We start from the raw sequence: 22095 nt of genomic DNA, 5'->3' as shown, positions 1-22095 counted from the left end.
ACTGAGTGTGTTCCTTGCATATTAAGGGAAACTGATAGCTTTCCTTTGAAGAAAGATACACAATCTTCAATAAAATAATTTAATTTTCCAATGATGAATTGGCTCAATATTAGAAGCACTTAAATATACTGAAAATTTTGCATCACCAATGAAAGTATTGATATTGAATGGCATTTCTAAACAACGTCAAATGAAAGGCCCCCAAAGGACACACTAAGATGGTTGCTGAAAATATTAGCATCATGTGCCAATTGGCAGTACTCATAGGGTAGGGTGACCACATTAAGACTTTTGAGGATGGTACAAATGGGAAAAATCATAAGTGGAAGCAATAGATTTTGAGTTTGTAGCCAGCTAGAAAGAGAATAAGGAAACAAGAAGCTGATGAAAAGATTCACGGATGGGTCCACTGTCCAGGAAAGGCCTTTTTTTTTTATTCTTTCCCAAACATCCAAAGAAACTATTTTCCACACCTCTGGTGCTGATATGGTTGTTTGGAGGAGGCTGCAGTTGTTTTTCAAGGTACACAGAATGTGAGAAGATTTCATACCTGCGATTTGCCAGGGTGAAGTGCATTAGGCAGGAATCTTTACTAAACATATACATAGCTGTGAGAAAACTACCCTCAGTAATATAAACATTCAACGCCAGCAATACCTACCTATATCATCAGAGGAAATGATACCAAACTGGAGCTTGCATTCATTCAAGTAGTACGTTTAAGCTCAAAAGGGCATATAAGTTGGGATCATGGAATCTTCGGAATGAGAACTTCCTCATCTTTGAATTTTCTTTTGAGTATAGTGGCGTGAATCACTTTCGTTATCAGTTTTTTTAATAACCATACACGTTCCATTGGATAGTTTTGGTTGGTTTAGGTTTCGAAAGATCATGAACACAGAGCCTACCTTTAGCTGTAAATCTTGCCGTGGTAAGCCAGGTGAGTCCAAGGACTTTAAATATTCAGATAGATAGTTGGTGACTTCGTCTTCGTTTATTGCAAAGTTAAAAGATTTGAATTCATGCAGAGTACACGGACATTACTGATAATCAACAATTGCTTGGAGATTTGTTTACACACACGGTAGTTATGTGTTTGTTGACAACTCAATTCGAGCTTAGCTTACCTCTAATTTAATTATTTTAATACTATTTTAATATTACTTTAATATTTTTAACATGTTTGAACATTTAATTTTTTTTTAATATTGTTAAAAGGATCAGTCAATACATCAGTAAAAACGAAAAAAAATCTTATTTTTTTGACCGTCTTAACAATCAACTCCTAAAAACATATCTCTAAGATAAAGTTGAATTTTTTTTGTGAACTTTTCCTATTTTTTAATGTCCTATATGTTATCCGGGGCTGAGACGAATCCAAAGAGCCTAATGTCACTAAAATTGGTGCAGCCGTTCTCGAGTTATAAGTGTTCTAACTAACACGATTTTCGACTTTCTTTTATATATATAGATATACATGCGGTTAAATTAGCAAAAATAAGAATAGCATCACATATAGGAAGAAGGCATAAAATTTAGTGGCACAGCATACATATATTACAAATTTTATAATACTTACAGAAAATCATTTATAATTTTAGCATCAAGTATAAAAATGTCTCATCGAAACAAAAATATTTGGTGAAGACAAAGAAATCCCGGTAGGCTATCAGAAGACACCACACATTCACGTCAACAAGTGAATTGTACCTACAAAACTTCACCATTTCCTTCTTGCTCTCGTGGGATCCCTGGGTTCTTCCGCTCCTCTTCTCGATCAAACATATTAAAGATGTCAGAGAGGACTGTTCTATCATCAAACTTGGGCAAGGAGTGAACTTTCCATAGAGCATCATCACCCATGGACCACCTTGCTACATCGTAAAAGCAATGGAATGCTCTTAGGTCATCCCAGGACAAGGCATGGTGGAATGCCGTCTGGCCATAGAGGTCAGCTTGAACAATCCTTGACACTTCCTCCTTTGAAAGCACCTCAGCAAGGATGGCAAAGAAGTATGGGATTAAGATGGCCCTTGTCCTGTTCACTGTAACCTCTCTGCCGGCAGGAGTGACCTCAGGGAATCCCTCGTACGTTTCCCTCCATTCCTTCTCCAGGCGATCAAATAATGCTTCCTTCCCCAAGATTTCAGCTTCAAGAGATACCTGCCTCCTGAAGAGGACCAGGAAGAGCTTCCACCGATATGGGTGAATCTTCACAATTGCTGAGTTCCCTGTTTCTGTATCTGTGAAGAGGTTGACATATACCCCTTGTAGCTGCTGGATGGAATTGGCGAAAGGACTGTAAAAAAGACAGTGGAAATCAGGGACACGGCTAGGAATTAAGGTTAGGAGGGGTTTTAGGTGCAACTAATACGTTATTGTCTAGGAGTGTGGCATACCCGCGAGGGTAAGCAGGAGGTGCGGGGGCCCCTCCCAGAGAAAAATTAGGATAAATAGTGAGTTTTACGACTTTCTGAGGGATATTTTATAAATACTTACAAAATTCTATTAGTAATATTAATGCAATTTAGTAAAATGGGTTCAACTTTTAAAAAATTTCTGAGCTCTGGGGGGGGGGAGGGGGTTTAATCCCCCAAAACTCCCCCCTCACTGGTGGAAGTAGTTACTCTTTGGTTTTGGATTGTATGCATTTGTGTATATAGCCGACTGGGAAGCTCTCTTTGTTAAATAATTTCAGGTAGTAAGTAGATCTGGAAAGCTAGGTAGTAGGTATCCAAGGATACTAGTGGCCTTTAGCTTGAACGTGTTGAGAAAAAATATATAAACATGGAAAGAATGGAGGGGCAGTAGACGTATGCTGAACATTTTCAGTCCTTTGTCCTTGCTTTGACTTAAAGATTATAATTAGTCGAAAGATACCTTAGCAACTCTCCAGGTTTAGGATTTTTGGCAAACAATCATGCTTCTTGTCACAAAAAAAGGTGGTTGCTGATATTGTATAAGTAGTGTTTGTTTCTTAAATATTATTCATTACCTATCATCATACTCCTTATTTTTCGATATTCCTACTGTAAATTTCCTTGCTGATGTAATAGTGGCAAATGATTGGATCCATTAGAGCAGGGGTGGCAATAGAAACTAAACAAAAGTCAAAACCAGTAAAATTTCAATAGTTTTGTTCCCAGGAGTGAAATGTAGAAACGAAACTAAATGGATTTTAACCTGGGAAGCTAAACTCAGGGTTGAAACGAAATCGACGTCAAAACTACTTCGGGTCAAAACTAAAGTAAAACTCTGGGACAAAATGAAATGCAGATAAATGTTTTGCAGCAGATGGACCACGTGTTTCACCTTTGAACAGTTTTAGATTCGACCCACACACCAAGTATTAAGTATGGTTGAATGTCGTAGAGGTTTAGCCTATAGCCGTTAGATACATGAGGCACTCACACATTTACCACTAACAGGAGAGCGGTGAACGCAAACTGGCCATTCGATTTTTAAGCTTAATATTTCAACCTCTCTACACATAAGTCAAAGATAATGAGTCAAAAGAATTCTCTCATATTCCCCTCTGCTCAACTTTTGGGATCGAGACTTAACTTTGAGGAGTGGAGTTTCAATTCATTTGAGTTTCATTCCCGGGAGTAAAGTTTCGTCTCAGGTCGAAACTGAACTCCTTGGTGATTTTAATATCAAGCAGGAACGAAACTAAACATAGGCCTTGTATTTTTGTTTCCCTCTGGGTCGAAATGGATTATTTTTTGTTTCGTTTCACTTGCCATCCCAGCATTAGAGGCGTTCGTGGTAGAATGACTGCCATCTATGTATATCTGTGAAGCTAGTAGCCATGAGACGTGAGGCTTAGAAAAATCTTCAGAAAACCAATGGGTTTAGTGGCAGGGTCTGGCAGGGGTGCAGCTCAGAATTAAGGTTAGGAGGGTTTTAGGTGCAAGTAATATTAGGAGTGTAGGGGTATTGCATACCCACCAGGGTAAGCAGGAATTGCAGGGGCCGTCCTCCAGAAAAATTTTAAGGATAATTGTTCAAAATGGCGAGTTTTACAGCTTTCTGAGGGATATTTGATTAATCCTAACACTATGCTATAAGTAATACTGATCCAATTAAGTAAAATGGATTAAACTTATAAATTTCTCTGAGCTGTGGGGGGTGGGTTTATTCCCCAAAACCCCCCACTCGCTGCGCCACTGGGGTCTGGTCCATGTGGGTATGAATGATCAAAGGCATGAATTGAAATTATGAAAAGTTAGCACTTATGGATTGTGAATATCTAAAAAGGGAATTACTATTTCTCTTTAGTTTTTCAAGTTTTGATGGTAAATTTTCATGGGCGTTGTTGGGGAAGTGGGCTGGGGTATCGGAGGGCCATCCCAAAACTACCCACCCACCAAGAGACCTCATGGTTACCCCTACTTCAAGAAGTCTTCGCAAGAAAAGTATCTTTAACCTTTGAATTCCTACCATGCTTTTCAGGCACGGGCAAATCAGAGAGTTTGCATTATATACAGGAATCCTCAGTGGCTATTAGTTATTTACATCCTGTGGCTAAACTTTAATATAGGTAACTGTTTCTTGCTGAATTGAAAATTTTATTTAGTACAGAAAGGGATTGCCAGTGATGTGCAAAGCATGAGCACCAATATTTTTGTCAAATTTTTCAGTGGGGATGAGATTCTCAAACACTAGCTTCGTCTAATGGTATGGCCAAGGTAAACAATACTGACTGGAGGCCACAGAGGAGCAACTGTAAAAGAAAATTGATGTCTCAAAGCAGCAGAATGATCTGATGACAAAGATTGACGAGGCTTTGAATAAAGTAGAAAAATTCTTAAATGGAATTCTCAAGTATGAAGTTAGTGAAAAGAAAAGGTTGTGGTCTAGTAAGTGTAATTACCCTGAGATTAAGAATTATTCTTTTAAGGATTGGCCATTTGCTGAAAAAGATGTCATTGCTCGTTGAAGGAAGGAAGCAGTTGGAAAGAGAGCAAATAGGGTAGTTTCCTTCATCAAAGAAAACGAAAGGCATTGATTGCGATTCGTTACCCACCATTACTGTATTCATAATATACAAGTTATTTCGTTTTAGAAATACCGGTTTAGACGAATGGCAATGGTCCATTTTTATTCTCATTTGAAAAGGGGCAGATTGGCGCCCATGCGATGCCACTCCACGTGACGTCACAGGGACCTAGTTTCTATAGGAGAAGATAGGAGTTATACATCGTCTGAGGTAACCAATGCATGCATGAGGCGCAGAGCTCAGGGAAACATGTCTTAATAATCACTTATTAAAACTGGCTAAGGTCGGAAAGTTTTCTTCATTTGATAAGGTATTAATTATCCTTATTTAAGCCTAGCGCTACCAGCCAGCAGGGTACTCAGCTACACGCTAGCAGCCTGCGTCGTATCAGCGTCAAGCCTCGCCTCAAGGTCACCTCACAGGGCGGCAGCGGGAACCAGAAATACGTCACACGGACAGATTTCCCGGCATTCATACTCACGCGCCCTGTTTTCGCGCGCTTGAAAATTTTCACTTTTCATTTAATCGCGAAAAATAGATATCGTCATTTAAAAATCTAAAAGCGTGAAATACGTACTCCATGAGTTATCTTTCGATTTAGGCAATAAAAAAATAATAGGAAACCACCCTATTTGTATCCATGGCATGAGATAAATGCTGAGCTTTAGGGACATATAGGCGATTGCTGAATCAAGCATTTTGGCTGGTTTCACTGTGTAAGTAAGATATGTAAATGCATCTTTTTGAGGAAAGAAGTATATCGGGTAATATCCTATATCCCCAAGTTTAGTATCATTAAATTTATAATTTTGAAAAAATGTATTTCTTTATTAGGAGCACCCTGTGAATTATAACTACCGAATATTTTTTTGCTAACTGGGTACTTCATTTCACCATAATGTTCAAATGCATTTGAGATCTGAGCATTTTCCATGGTTGCAACAAGGCCAATGCCATGGATAATAAATAAAATATTGATGCTGTTGTTAAACTAGAGAAAAGTATATCTTTGTTTCTTGCAAAACTTTCTGAAGGCTCCTATGTGTAAAAAAATTAATGAAAATTAAAAAAACCAAAATTTTTACATCTGCAGGTGAAATTAATTGACCCCTCTAGCAACAAAGTTGAAGTACATATGTTCTTAATAGGATGAGTTTAAAACCTCTACAATGAATCCATTAATGGTTGAGAAACCGATTGGCTTATTCCAGCTTAGGTCATGCAACGTGGAACCTTTAAGTGGAAAGTCCTCAAAATAGTACATATTTCAGTATATCCATAGATCAGCTTAGACTGGACTATTTCAATTGAATCATACTGAATTTGTTAACTTCATATTTTAGAAGAGAAATCAACTCTGACTTTAGATAAAAATAGAATGTAAATGCTCAAGAGTATATGAAGAAAAATACATGAAAATATGGTTGCGATTTATTTTGAAAGTAGCAATTTGTAAAACCCAGGAAAAATCCTCTCTTTATTATTTTCATGATAATGCCAAATAATAGCATGGAAAAAATGCGTGATTTGCATCAAATGTGAATGACGGTGGGTGAAAGAAATTGAAATAAAAGTGTAAAAGAGATAAATCTTACCATTTGGCAAACACAGGCAGCATCTCCGCAAAACCATTCTCAATATTCTTGACAAATTCTGGATCATCATCAGGCCATACAGGGAGCTGTGAGTAAGAGAGTTCAAGGCAGGATGGAACCAGCATCTTATAGTGGCCCTTCATTAGAGTAAGAACCTCCTTAGATGCAGATCCCGCCTTTACAAAAATGTCTTGCCACTCGTAGAAGGTTGAGGGGGAGTACTTGAAGTGGAAATCAAGCAAGTAGTGCTCCCCCTTGAGAGTTTTACCCTGAAGTATGCGATAAGCTTCTTCAACAGACAGGAAGGAACTCTTTAGATGTCCAATTAGCCAATCAAACAGCCTATGGATGTCGAACCAAAAATGAACATCTGCTCCATCAAAGCTTTCTAGAATGAATGACTTACATTCTTCATCATTCATTTCTGAGCGGGCCAAATCCCACACCAACGGGATGACATTAGGATTCTCTTGATTCATGAAAGCAGAGAGCATAGCGTTGATATGGTCAGGATCTTTCCGGCGGAAGAACAGTTTCCTGTTTTCTTGAGTTACTAATTTTTCCTTTAGGTAAGCCCAGAGGCGCTCAACCGCTTTAGTATCCTTTTGGTTCACAACGCCAGTCCATGCAGCAGCAAAGTTTGTCTCTTCAAGTACCACATTAGTCCAACTCCTGGGGACAATAATCGCATCGAGGAAGCTGTCTAGTATGCTGGGAGCAGAGGCTGAGGCATAGATGAACATTCTTCTCCCGTCCTCACCAAAAACTTTATCGTGCAGTATATCAGAGAATTCGTCCTTGTTCCTTGCCAGGCAATCCAAAAGGACTTTAAGTGAAGTTCTTGTGTACTGCCTCTCCCAAAACTCATCTGAATCAATACACATCCACATTAGACCATTTTCTGTAATCACGTCACTCAGTTTTGAGGCCAACTTATAATCCTCTATCACTGTAAACAACATTGCAAGGAATCGCAGCTGCTCCATTCTGATTCCTCTAGTTGGTAAGAACATCCCATTGATAAAACCAGCACCTCGTCCACAAATAGCTCTGGCATGCTCCTTCTTAAATATAGTCCCACCAGCACATCCACCACAAAAGGTGATTCCATTCCACTTCTGACCTTGAAGTGAAGATGCAAGATTCAAACTCTCAATGTCCCAATCTACTTTGCTGAAGAGGACTTCCGAAAGAGTTGTTTCTGATATTTCCACCAGATATTTTAGAATACCTTCACAACATTCCAATATTGCCATAAAGAGACATTTCTGAAGAAAATCCACTAACTCTTTCCTTGAAGTACATTCTGGGCGGCTAAATAAAGAGGCAGCCCATTCCTTCATATCTTGAGAACCATCTTCTAATCTGCTATTGTAGCAAGACAGCAGTAGTCTATCAAGAAAACCACGAACTCCTGTCAAGCTCTCCTCCAAGAGCACTTTTGTGACCCAAGATTTGGCATCTCCCTCATTGCGAGCTTCCCCAAGGACCCAAACCAGGAATATATACTCAGCAAAAGTTCTGTGAACAAATGAACACTCATGCTTGCTTTGAACTACCAGACGAGTACCAGCCACTCTGTGTATCTGGTCATTATTTAATTTGTATTCCTTTCCTTTGAATAGTGAGTAAATAGAAAGTTTTTTCAGTAATTCAACCGCAGAATATTTGTATTTGTCTTCCTCACTATCTTCCAAGCTATCACCATTTCTTTTTTCAATTCTCTTGTCCTTATTAAATAAGAAAGTTGATAGCTTCTTCAATGATCTGAGTGCAGAGGAAGCGAAAGATTTTTCCCCAGATTTTGAGGCTTTCTCAACTTCCATCCATGATAAGTCAATACGAGAGCCAATGTACAAGTCATATAATCTATTAAGGCTTAGAGTGCATCCAATGTTGAAGTTTCCTTGGAAAGCAACGCAGGCTACCATCAATGTTAGCAAAGACCTTTCGGAGTAATCCTTGACCCCTGCACCGACATTTTGTACAAGTGGTACAAACTTCTTTGCAATAGCCCCAAATTTGACTCCTGTGAATGTCTCATCTTCCAAGTGCATTTTCAATTCTCTGATCAGGTCGTGGATTTCTTGTTGCCCTTTCAATGCAATGAGGGATTCCAAAGAGGAAATCATTTCCTTTAGTTTTTTCACCCTGTCACACTGTGACAACAGGGATAAGGATGCATTCCAGTGAGAATTGAAGAATTGTTCGACGTCGATGCCCTCACACGGAACAAAATGTTGCGTTAGAGCAGAGAAATGGCTCTCGAGAAAGTCGTAATCGTTCATGCCAGTGATCAAGAAGACCCTGACGTTTGTTACTCTTATGAACGCTTCGAGCAGTGGCGTGATGCGACCAGCCTGCAATGGTTTGCTGTAGCCGATGTCCAGCTCGTCGAAATCATCGATGAATATGTTCACCAGCCCTGGGGATCGGCAGAGTAGCTTGAAAATCCTCTTCTCTAGTTGCAAATGCTCTCTTTTTATCTTTCCTCCCTGAGCTCCAATCGTGAAATCAAAGAATAGATCAGCCAAGATCTCATCGGATGCCAAGTTCAACATCTTCCTCTCGTTTAACTCTCTCTCCAGGAAGGCCGTGGCAAACATTTCCACCCATTTACCAGGACAACTCTCCTTCATGGCACGAGCAGTCATTTTGAAAAAGTGGGACCTATCGTTCCCCGGTCTTTCGGCCACTATCACCACCCTACTGGTGCCGAGGTCGACTGAGTGATGATGGACCCATTTAGCGTCTACAAAACTGAAGAAGTGAATGTACTGCCAAAAGAGTCCCTTATCTCCAGTGCATCGAGTTTCTCTCCACCTCTTGACCACTCTTTCAAACAATTCCTCCTGGATGCCTGGACCGTCGCTCGACAGAAGGAAGAGTCGGCCCTCAGATTCAATATCCTCCCAGTTCCAAGCGCGGAAATCCGTGAGACCCGCTTTTTCGAGATGACTTCTGTCGGTGTCTGCCACAAAGAAAACATCGTGGGTCCTCTCCTCGAAGAGCTCTTTGTCGAGCATCAGGGGTCTTACCCTGAGACTGCGGGGAACGAGTCTTTGTGGATCAGCGAAGGAAGAATCACTGAAATAAAGAAGTAGTGAGAATCAAATGAGATAGCGGAGACTCTTTGGGTTTTCAACCGAGGGATTACATTTTATCCTACTGCCGTCATCAGAGTGTAAAACTGCCAAATTCCTACTTAAAACTCTTCACGCCTTAAGGTGATGGTTGAGTGGGCTGCCAATGTTAAAAATGGACGTAACTATGGGCAGTACGAGAAAAAGTGTTGCTGGCAATGGCGTTACCAGGATTATGCTTTGGGGGGGATGGGATGACTGGGGTGGTGACCCTCCCCTCCCCCGGCAACGGGGGTTCCGGGAAAATAAAAAAAATGACATGCCTGGATATAAATTTTACATAATTTTGGCACTAATTATTTAACCTTAAGCATATGCAGTTATTAAAGTTCAAAACTAGACTTAAGTAGTAAATAACTTTTATTTCTCTGAGGATTAGGGGGGATTTATCCCCTCACCCCCCTCCCATATAGTTACGCCACTAGTTGCAAATATTCATACGTGCTAGCGAGAGTCTGGGTAGACGTGTTCTTTGAAATGATTTCACCGATTTGGCATGAAGTACCATTCATCTCGACCGTGCGGGCTCCCAGTTTTAGGGAGAGGAAGAGATGGAAAGAAGGTGGACCGAAAAGCTTTCCCAAATTATACATGTGGGCTTTTTAGATGCCGATTTCATATGATTCGTCCCTAAATTATTCAATTACAGTGTTAATTTTCCCTGCGAATATCGGAAGTTATTTAAGAATGGCGGCCGTGAAGCGGCATTAGCCCCGTTTATCAAGGCGACCACGATGACGGTCTTTTCCAGGGTTTTCGGGTTCCACAAATATCTTTGACATTGAAATGCATTACCAAAGAGATTCAAAGACCATTAGAAGTATGTATATCTTTAAGAAATCTCTTATTTTTGAAAATTGGGGGACATTCTGGAAAATGTTTTTGAAGTATCATTTCCGACCGAAAGAGACAGTCCACGGGTGTAGAATCTGATAAATGCAAAATTTGTCAATAGTAGGCCAAACATTGAATTATTTTTAGCTTTCAGGAAAAATGCTCACGGTCGGATCATATCGAATAACTAGGTCCAAGATCACCTGAACCAAATGAGTGGCTTGAATTACAACTAGCCACTAATGTCGTATTTCCGCATGAACCACCCATACTACATCCTTTCAGGGAAAGTACTGCGAGGTAAAATAGTTCCCCATCGGAATCTCGAGTGGTGACATTGAGGGAAGGTTTCATATTCTGGGACACCTCACTGTGCTACTACCACCTCGGAGAGATTAGTAACATCCCAAGAAGGTTTCAACCTGCGATGATTGTGTTATGCGTTTATAAAAAGTTATTTTACATCTTACATCAGAATTTTTTACATTAAGTTTCAAAATTTTGCCGAAAAACGGCGAATTGGTCTAAAATTTTAGCGTAAAGCAGGCCATTTACATGTTATGAAATATCATTTAGGACTAAATTTGGTATTGACACCTCACATCAAAAGTTATAGATACTCATTTTTCGTCAATTGAAAGACATTATCCTTTGGTCCCTGATGTGAGTAAGAATCGCCCGCTTTTTTCTCAATTTCATTGATGAAAACCCTAGGTAGGCATTTTCTTTTAGCCGATAGCACAGAAGGTATGGCAAAATATAAATGCCGAAGAAAGTTAAATAAATAGATTAATTAATTATGCCATGCAGCTATTCCCGAATGTATGGAAAGAGGAAAATAGGAGATAATCCTCAGTATGGCAGCGTCATAGTCACGAAACCCGTCCAATCGTAGGTAACTTACTACGATAATTTATTCCGTGCATTAACAGGCAACTGTAAAATGGAGAAATAAAAAGAAAAATATGCATTGCGATATTTCACTTGATACATGTTAGTTTCTGGTGATGTTCTTTGAATGTAGACTTAACTAGTTGGGTAAATGAGTCAAACAGGATTTTCATGCAATTTTAGATGACATACATGAACCAAAGAGGAACTGATCCACGGCTAGGTATGCGGTTAAATATTTCGTACCTTTTATTGGTTGATGTGGATTCCAAAGGTCGGCCAATCACTATGTCCTCTCGGTCGATGAGCAAATTGAGACCGTCTGCTCCAAAAAGGGAGTTCATCTCCACTGAGTTTTGGTCATCCACAGCACCAGTCAATATTTTTGCCAGAGCAACACGTTTTCCTTGGAAAATAAGTGTCCTCCCCGACACCCACGATTTGCTTTCATCTGACATATCATTCCACACGTACTCATGTGGTTCAATTTCTTTTAGAACACCGAAAATTTTCGGGAAGATGAAAACAATTTGACTGGAGTAGGGTTGGAGACTTCTCTCCAGGCTCCCGTCCGCAGACTCAGAACCAAAATGGCGATAGAACTCTGATTCTAACCCTTCTTCCCATACGATCGCCATGTTCTTAATAATACCCTTAGCCAATCGGAGATCCAAAAATTCCTTTGCTTTCACGTAATTTGGCCAATCTATGATTACAACATCCCCTAGCGTCATTTCAAGATGGCTGATTCCCAGTGGGAGATTAGAAACCCGATGTACCCTAAATGATTTGTGTAAACACATCTTGGGTTCTCCCATGTCACCAGACACGGCTATGTGATCGTTTCTATGACGACTCAACAAGTTAGGGAATTTGAACCAATCGGCTGCTGGAAACAATCTAGCCATTTTGTCGCCTTTGACATGCTTCTCCATTATGGGGAACACGTGGGTTAGATAGTAGTGGAGCAGGTCTGGGACCTGATCTTGCAGGATCTTCACTCCACTGGACAGTCCCTGTTTCAGATGGTGTTTGATGACTACCGACGGAACGCACGCAATAAGTTTATCTGCCAGGATCTCTTCTCCAAATAATTTCGTTCGCCTGATGAATTCCTCGTATTCATCTATGTTCTCAGCGGACCTGACCGAAGAGAGTATCCTTTCATATTTCTCCCTACTCTTTGCATCGTCCTTTTCGTATGGCAACCCACAATTTTTAAAGAGGACGTGTAATGTTATGTGGCATAGCTCGTGCACCAAAACGGCGATGACATCGGAGTATTCACATTCTTCTCCAGCCGGAACATATACTCGATCTTTCGCGAGATTTGCGTGGCAAAGATCGTACTTCGTACAGCCGTTATCGGCGCAAACGGAGTCATTCTTATTGGCATCGAAAATTACTTCTAGCTGCCGAACATCCTGGAGACACTTAAGAAGAAGTGACGTCATCGGGACCTCATTAACTTTCTCGTAAATATCTTTCAAGCTCCTTCCGCCGTCTCCAAAACTTCCTAGCACTCTCGATTTAGCCATCATTTTGTAAACGTGGCAATCGTCGAGTGGAATGAAATATTTATTCAAAACCAAGTCAAATTCCTTTCTACTACCAATCTCAAAGGGTTTAGGCAGCTTCAATTTATCATCCTCGGTGTAATCGAAACCCTTAGACCTTAGTAGAGCCCAAGAGTTGAGTTTCATTTCATTAGCAGCCGTGTAGAGAGCAGAGTGGCCGCTTCTATCCACACAATATCTGATTGAAGAGGGTTTTAGGCTAGATATAGCTTCCTCCAAGGCGTCAATATCTTCGCTCCTCACCTTTTCGTGGAAATCATCTCTGTCCTTAAAAAACCTCTTGAGTTCTGGGTTTAGGTCGAGCAGCCTAAAGAAATTCTTCCTTCCAATCTCATTAGTTAAGTCGGGTAGTAATGAGTCCCATTGAAAGAGCATTAATGCTACGTGAAGACGATTCCTACCGATGGCATAGTCTATTGCCCTCTTGTTCTTGTAGTCACTGACGTTCACATCTACTCCGCACTTAAGCAGCAGTTCAGTGAAGTCCAAGTGGCCTTCTTTGGATGCCAGCATGAGCCAAGTGGCGCCATCACCCTTCTGCTTCTGCTTTAGCAGTTGCCATTTGTCCAGTGACACCAGGTAGTCTTCATCCTGGCTTTGCTTAATCTCTAAGGCATCCTCCAGAGCTTGGAAATCCATCATTCAACCTACAGTGAAAAAGAAACATAAAATCGATCAATGCACTGCGAAAATGCAGGCTGCGTGCTGTTCCAGCAGAGTTTTATTAAACTGACTGTGTTTTCCCCTTCTAGGCATTCATTATTCGAAAGTTCGATGCGCATTTTCGAGACTAAAGAAACTCGAGGCATATTTGATACAGACAAGAAATTAATTGAATAAGAAAATTGGACTTAATCTTTCGAATGAAAACTACATTTTTAAGAATTATCTTGAATATTTATTAATAAACCAACCATATTTTTGAGGGCTACTATTGATTTTGGAGGTGATAGAAGCCCAGTGATATGTTTATGACATTATTTTTAGAGTTTTGTTTATGGAAATCCACAACGGCATTAATTTAACTATTCACGAAAAACATCGCGAACAAGTAGCATGTGTCAATCAACAAGTCCTCGCAAAAAGAGCATGCAAGTTTCTTTATTTTCTTTAAAAAATAATATTCTTGCATAAAATTCTCTTTGCAAACTCTTTTTGCAATAAATTTTCTGTTTTCCGCAACTGGGCCAATTTTTCCTTTTTTGTTGCAAATTTTGTGCATATTCATTTATTTACTTTTCTTTTTATTTAATTGTATTCACTTTATTAATTGCCCTCAGAATAGATAATTACGCATTTACTAATCATAGAAGGAGGTAAATAATTTGAAAAAAACGTACGAAATACTCGTAGGAGAATGATTTGTTGAGGCAGAGTGTGTGTAGTGGAATTTCTCTAGCGTATGATAACCCATTGACATAGTTCTGTAAGTGCAATAAGTAAGGGACCAGATCCCGTAGGGATGGTCGCCTACAATTTCACCACGCTAAAATATATTAAGTAAAAAGCAAAGTTAATGGATTAGGTTCCTGAATTATATAACTCTAGAAGTGCTGGATCCTCTCCACAACAATGAAAACCACGCGCCTGGTGAATATCAACCGGTAATGCTTTATCTCTGTAGCCGAGTGACAAGCGATAGAAGTTGCAATACAGAAATCATCAGAAGAGTTTCTTAGGTGACGAGAGCATCCAGCAATAAGAATTATCAACTTATACCTGGGATTAGTAGAATTAGACATTGCAATATTTCCACTGAGCTTTATTATGACACTACGCGTTTCGTCGTTACAAGCAACTTCAAGTGTGTATAATGTTGTTTGTGACGACGAAACGCGTAGTGTCACAACCTGGAAATCAAAGCACATTGAAGTGGAAAAAATGAACCGGTAACACATCAGAAGCTATATCGAGTGAGGCTAGACAGATGATTACAGCAGTCATGGATGAAGGCTTTCGAAAGGTGGTCCTACAGAAAATGTTGAAAATGTAATGGAGGCGAAAGAGAGCAGTGGAAAAGAGATATCTTGAATCTTGAAGCAAATCATTGCCGGCCTTGGTGGCGGCGGGGTAAAGTCCTCGTCCGCCAAACTGGAAGTCGGGTTCGAGTCCCGCCTGGGTAAGTTACCCCTATCCAGGGCATGGTCGTTAGTATACGTTAAATTGTTAACATGTTAATGACCCCGATGCAAAAGGCCGTATAAGGCTGTTTTCGGTGGTATGGAAATAAATAAATATAACGATTGAAACATATAGAACATGTGAAGGAGGATGTGAAAGAGAAAAAACAATAAAACTATTGCACGAATACAAGGATGTACCTTGGTAAGGTGGTACCTTGATAATGTTACTCTGTAACGAAACCATGGTCGGTGCTAATAAAATATTATGTGGAAATAGCAAAGTTCTTGATCCTTGTATTCGTGCTATTATGGATTTCCACCAAGTTACGCCCTCTACGATTAATTAAATAAAACTATTGTTAGCCAGTGACGACGGTGATAATGAAAAGCAAGATGTCACATAATTACGACAAATTATGTGAGAAATACTCTTATTTCAGCGGAAACTTTGAAGAAGCAACCACCAAAAGTGTGATCAGAAAGTGCAACAAATTGTCCAATCGATCGTGCGCTGACCACCAACTTAAAAGTATAAGATAAGGATGAAGAAGAAAGTATCACAGTCCCGTTACTGCTCGATACGTAATGCGTCATATCTGCGTAAGTTTCCATAGTCAGAAGCACGAATTACCCCAGGCTTTATTAGTAATCCAGCGACTTGGAAATATTTTCTGATATTTAGCATTAAGAGAAAATTACTCGTTATATAAAATAAAGAGCCTTAAAAATCGCGGCAAATGTGAATTGTAAATTTACTTTTCACCAGTTATCATAGGTAACCTACTGACCAATGTATTGGGTTTTACATATAACACTCTTCGAACCGCTCCATCATGCCCCGGGAAGAGTAGAACGATTTGCCTTTCAGTGAATTTCCACCTTTCGATTCGACATTAGGACTATTACGCTTCTTCCTATCCATTACTCCTGTTCTCTTAATTAAACCTCCCTGTTTACCTAACAACCATTCCTCTATCACGCTGTGTAGCTCTTTGCCTAGTTAAAAATACAAGTTATATTTTACATATACATGCGTCTGTCGCGTTTAAAATACTTTGGTATCCAGTCACTGGTTAAGAAGTAAGTTGTGTTGCAAAATATGGCTACCGTAATAGTAAAATGGCACATTTTTCTAACAGTAAAACTCACGCGATTTAAGTGATACATGGACTTTGAAGCGGCGGGTGAGAAAATTGGTATTGGCGTCCATTTTCGAGATTAGAAAAGAGCAAATATTTTGAGGGTAGATTACGCACTGTACACCAGCATAAAATGCAAAAGATGAGAGCAAAGTCATATCAATGCAATGAATATGGTTTGAAATAGTTTTACTTAGTGTATTTTCTCAATTCAATCTAATAAAGTTCGATCCTTTGTCAATATTTCCATTGAAAGCATTCGAAATTTGCTTTTCTTACAGAGCCAATCTTAATTTGTATCTTTACAAATTATTAAGCAATACGTCAGGAAGGTGAAACTGCCCGATAACAACTCTTGCACGTTCGTGAGAAGTGTACTTCAGACAAGAGAGCGCACTTCGCCTACCTCAAAGCAGATAAAAGCTTTACAGATAACTTGTTCTGCGATAATATTAAATCTCTACTCTACCGAATCCGTCTGCTACAAAAAAGCTCTGGGACAAAATTCAAAAAGGAAGAAACTCAATATAAAAATCAGCTTACAACGTGACGAGTACATAAATAGGATGCCTCCCAGTGCCTCTTTTTCTTTCATTAAATTGAAATATCCGAAAAAAACTGTTAACTTGTAGCTATGTATAGAATTGAGTATTTTCGTCGTTTATTATGATTTTCATGTACTTACGCGTGAGATTAATTGCCTCAAAGGTTCGTCATTTAGAAAATAAATAAAGTAATTTACGATTATTTTTTCGTTCGGATTGGCAATTTTTTTAAAGGTACATCTTACCAAAAGAATTGATCACACTATTGATTTTTTCTGTCCACACTTAGAATCTTTGAGACAAGAAATATCACAGTTGTAATAGTCGATTTGGAAAGAATCTTAATCCATTACATGATCACTTTATAGCAAAATTTACCAGATATTAAAATTTGCTTCAAGGAAATACTAGAGCATGAACCACATTTTCACGATTAATTGTCGAGGTCATACCGCAAAACTTCCGAAATACCAGTCACTAAGAAGGTGACGACGCGATGCGTCGGCGTTCCGGCGCAAAACTGCGGCAGTGGTGGGACATCCTTCTTGGCGCCACTATTCTCCTAAAGGGGATAGATCTAAAGTACTTGAGGCGAATACTTTTTACACTTTTCCTCTTAAAGAAAAAGCGAGACTATATCTCCTTCAATTGCAATGCAAATATGAGAGTAGTTTCCAATATTTAACGTGTAATTATGGGATAGGCGTGTTTTAGGAAGAAAAATAAAATGAATAAATCAATTAAGGCAGTCAAATTTTTAAAATGCATCAAAAGAAACCGTTTGTGCGATAGATAGTAGAAGCCATGATAAAAATACGTTTTAAGCAAACAAAATGATTGTAGAACGAGTATTCGATAGCCTGGCTTGAAAAAAATAGGAACTTGTTCCTCAAAGCAGACACTCCATTAGAATTTTGTGTCGAAGGACTCAGATCCGGTGTGAGTGGTGGTAAATCAAAATCATTAAGTGCTAAAAGTTAACTGTCCCAAAAGGCCACCAACCTGTCAAGGTTAAATATCTACCACTTCATTATTAGCGCCGCCATAATGGGAAAGTTATGAATTTACAAACAACGAAAGCTGTATTGCTAATTTGAATGCTTGCACATAGGGAGCAGCTGAAGTTGGGGGCAGGGAGGGAGGTTAAAGCCTGGGCCTCCTCTCCCTTTATTTGGACGTTCAGGTGTGGCGTTATTTTTATGAAAATATATTTATATGTGGCCAAAATGAAGAACATAATTTTTAGGTTTGGCACATTTAAATCTCAGTCTGATCAACAAAAGCTTATTAACGCCTCATTTTCCTTAAAATCTGTTAAGATTCAATCACATTGGACCTCTACCCTACCGAAATATCTTCTCTGACTGTCGTCCTCTACTTCAAGCACCAATAGTCGTGATTGCATTTGGATTTAAACATTCACTGATACAATTTTTTTTATGGAAAGTGTAGAATAAAATTGAAGGGGTGCTGAAGCTCCTCAAATGGTTACGACCTTGCTGCTGAGGGAAGAGCAACTCAAAAGCTTGGCGGGAAAACTTGGACACGTAATACCACATCCGACCAGTGGCGACAACCATGAACTTGCCGCGCAGAAAGCGTTCGGTTCGTACTCACCGCTATGGACTCCAAGGTGGGCGTGGCCCTCGCCGACAACAGCAAGAATTCTGCTCGCAGTGGAGAGAAGAGGTGACATTGAATCCCACTGAAAGCTTTCCCCGAACACACTACTTCACTAAGGACGATCACCAGCTGATTTGGGTCTTCCGTGCGCGATACGGTGATGACGGTTCCCACCGAAGGCGCAGTGCGGCGGATTAAGGAACTACGTGTAGAGCCTCCACATGACTGACGCCCGGCGCCTTTCCTTGAACTGAGTCATCACTCCCAAGTCCTGTCTTGTATATACGCGCTCAACGTGTGTACAAATCGGATTATAAGCTCGAACGCACTTAAAAAAAGGAGGAGATAGGTTTTCCGTCGAAAGGGGAATTCTTATCCTTGTCTGCTTATCTGCTCGCAAGGATTAGGAGGTATCGTTCACGATGTTTTAGGCGGGCGGAGGGGGGGGGGGGTCGAAAATGAATCACGAGTGCTCATTGAGGCGTACGTTTATCAAAACAGGTAGAAATAATTATATAACTTTACTCCACTCATACACAATAATAGTTTACACTTTACATAAGCAGTGGAATACAGAGGTACACCAAATGAACCTTTTTTTAAGGCTACCATCATACATTGATCCAACAGAACTGGTGCTATGAACAGGGCCGACACTAGGAGTTTGGTCAATGGAGGTAAATATCAGTTTGCCTTCCACCCTACCCTGTTCCACCTTCCTCCCCACCACTAAATATAATACATCCGTGAACTATCGTTTTGAGATGCGGTAGTCGAAATTACGCGCCGTATGTTTGCATCAAGAAGTTTCATTAATAATATTGCTTAATAGTTTATATTTTAATAATTATTGTTAAACAATTTAATGAGAAAAATTGTGTATTTTTTAAAAATAAGCTTTTCAAATTTGGCTGCACCATGAAATCTGCCGCCCGGGGCTCGTGCCCCTTCTGTCCCGCCCGAGTTCCGGGCCTGGCAGTAGGTTTACCAAAACCGGTAGAAGTAAAAATACTAATATAACTTCACTCATACACGATTACAGTGTACCCTTTAAAAAATCAGCGTAATAATCGTAAAAGCGTAAAAGGTGTTTAAGAAAAAAACTGCAATACTTCAGGAGATGGTTGGGGAGACAATTTTTAGCATCATTTGTCCATAAACATGGGTTCGCAACTACTTAGTCCCTGAGCTGTGGCAACGCAAACATTTTTTTGGATGCACTTTGGATTTATACCATGAAAACTGTTTCTCTTGGGCACCCACCCTTTTTTACTATTTTTAATACCCTAGTTTTTTAAGGACATCAGATAATTAAGGTTGGACGAAAATGTGCGATTATAATTGTCTGAAACAATTTTTCTCAATTGGTTGAAATTGCCCAGTCGTATTGTTGATACTCGCTCAAAGCTCTCGTTAAATTAAGCTCAAAGATTATTTAAAATGTAATTTAATATAAACTTTTATAGCCGGCACTTCGTACTAACAGTTATCAACTGTAGGTGGTTCGTGAAACTTAGGGATCAAATATTTGTTCAAATTGGTTCGATTCACTCAATTTTTTTTATTTTTCAACGCTTAACTTGATAGAAATTCCATAGGGTGTCACGAAACTAATTCCTAAAAATATTTACGCCTAGATGCATGCAGGGAACGCTCCTTCTTACATTAATTTCCCTGACGACCTCATCGCATCGATTCATTTTCAGGAGGTGTTTAGCACCGCAGTGAACAGTCGTTTTGCTAAAGTAGTTTATTGATTTTTTACAATGTTAGAGGCTACTGCAGTGCCCTTGATCGGATTTCTTGGAATTGAAGTCAGCGATAGTTTTCCGAAGAAAACACCTTCCTATAAGTAGTTCAATACATATAGGAGTAAGCGGCATCCCGAGTTAAAAGTTAAGTTCTCTGCCCAATTTCTGAATTCGATGATCTAAAAAATTTATTCACAGGAAAATAAACGAAAAGAGCTGATTGAAATCTAAAATCGCTTAGTAAAGGGTACTTGAAACAAATCATCCCTTTAAACGCGCAAATAGAGCTGTAAGTTGGTCATATTCGATCGGTAAGTTTGCGTGACTCACTCATAGTTTGTGTTGTTCAAACGAAAAACATTTCTACTCGTGTTTGACTTCGTAAAAATTGTAACCTTCCTACCTAACTGGCAAGAGAACGTAATGCGCAAACAAGAGTAAAAGCGTTTGACTTTAATATGCACATGGAATTTTATAGGTTGTACGTTGGAGTGAATACCTAATCCGGATTCTGTCAGAATTTTTTTTGCAGAAAATTGTTCCCTCTAGCCTTGCTAGCAAAGACGTGATGACTTAATATAATGGGGATGCAAGACTAATCAGCTGACCGTGACTGTGGCCCACGAGCAGTCAGCGTAAAGTAGAGCGCGTGGTCGCATTCCTTGCTAGAACATTATATTCCTAGAAAATAGATGCTCCGACACAAAAACAGAACGATTTTTTTCTCAGATAAGAATGTAACTCCTCGCTTTTCGACAGTGAGAGATTTTTATTGCCAATTTGAGGGAATTGGTTTATATTACATTAAGGGCTTTTGGAGACATAAACATATTTAAAATTTGGCCTGATTTTTAGCATATCATTACTGCGCCCAATATATGTCTAAATGTTAAGAGGTTGAAAAAAAATGGGGCGCACTATATTGTACTCACTCCCCAAGTGAACTAGGTACCTTCTTCAATTCATTGATTATTCAATCCGTTTTTAAAAACTTCTACCGGATAATGAAGATTTACGTAGAGCATTTTGCGAATCACCCCGATAGTCATTTACCTCCAAATTCCATTTCATTCTTAACTCACAGTACCTTCTATTCCCTTTAATTCCATCTATAAGTTCTATTATCATCCTCTCTTTTCCCGCTAACTTACATTCTTACTTACTTACATTATCCCTTTTAACACTGCTTTTAATGAGTCACCCGGGGTTCGGGTTGGTGCGGCGGCTAGAGTGTTGTCTTCCCACCTAGTGGGCCCGGGTTCGATTATCGTCGGTGGCAGAGATTTTTCAGAGACTACCCGGTCACTTCTTGGGTGCCTTGTGGTGAGGGGTTCTGCTTTCACTACGAGTGCAGCAGTCAGTCCGTTGGATGGGATGTTAAGCCGTGGTCCCCTTGGCGCTTTTCGTTAATAACAGGCTAATGCCGACGCCGGGTTTCTCTCCATCCTTCCCTCACCTCCCTTATGGCCTAAGTGAATTAGCTTTCGGTTGCCTCCTCCACATGCCATCCATCCATCCACATGCCATCCATCCATCCACAAGCCTCCCTCCCCTTAGTACTCGCACCTGCGAGCCCGTAATTTCACTTATATTTGCCATACCTGTTGGGGACGCGGTGATTGGATGAACAATAGGGTGGTTTCCTATTATTTTTTTATCGTCTAAATCGAATATTACTCCTGGAGTACGTATTTCACGCTTTTAGATTTTGAAATGACAATATCTATTTTTCGCGACTTAATGAAAAGTGAAAATTTTCAAGCCCTCGAAAACGCAACAGCTAAGTATGAATGCTGGGAAAAGCCCGTGTGACGTCTGGCTGCAGCTGTGTGAGGCCACCTGGATGCAAGACAATGAACGCCGCTACCATGC

General features: G+C 39.7%; 1 protein-coding gene across 1 annotated transcript; it reads right to left on the bottom strand.

The window, feature by feature from the left end:
• Positions 1–1514: 1514 nt before the first annotated feature.
• LOC124161066 lies at positions 1515–18703 on the bottom strand. The gene is made up of 4 exons (XM_046537239.1): positions 18467–18703; positions 11712–13689; positions 6598–9684; positions 1515–2299 (listed from the first exon to the last, which is right to left on the bottom strand). Exons 2-4 carry the CDS (start codon positions 13682–13684, stop codon positions 1711–1713), a joined length of 5649 nt encoding a protein of 1882 aa, XP_046393195.1. The 5' UTR covers positions 13685–13689; positions 18467–18703; the 3' UTR covers positions 1515–1710.
• Positions 18704–22095: the final 3392 nt, after the last annotated feature.

Source organism: Ischnura elegans, chromosome 6, assembly GCF_921293095.1.
Source record: "Ischnura elegans chromosome 6, ioIscEleg1.1, whole genome shotgun sequence".
Classification (NCBI taxonomy): domain Eukaryota; kingdom Metazoa; phylum Arthropoda; class Insecta; order Odonata; family Coenagrionidae; genus Ischnura; species Ischnura elegans.
The sequence above is the reverse complement of the archived record's forward strand: the minus strand, read 5'-3'. Positions and strand labels throughout refer to the sequence as shown.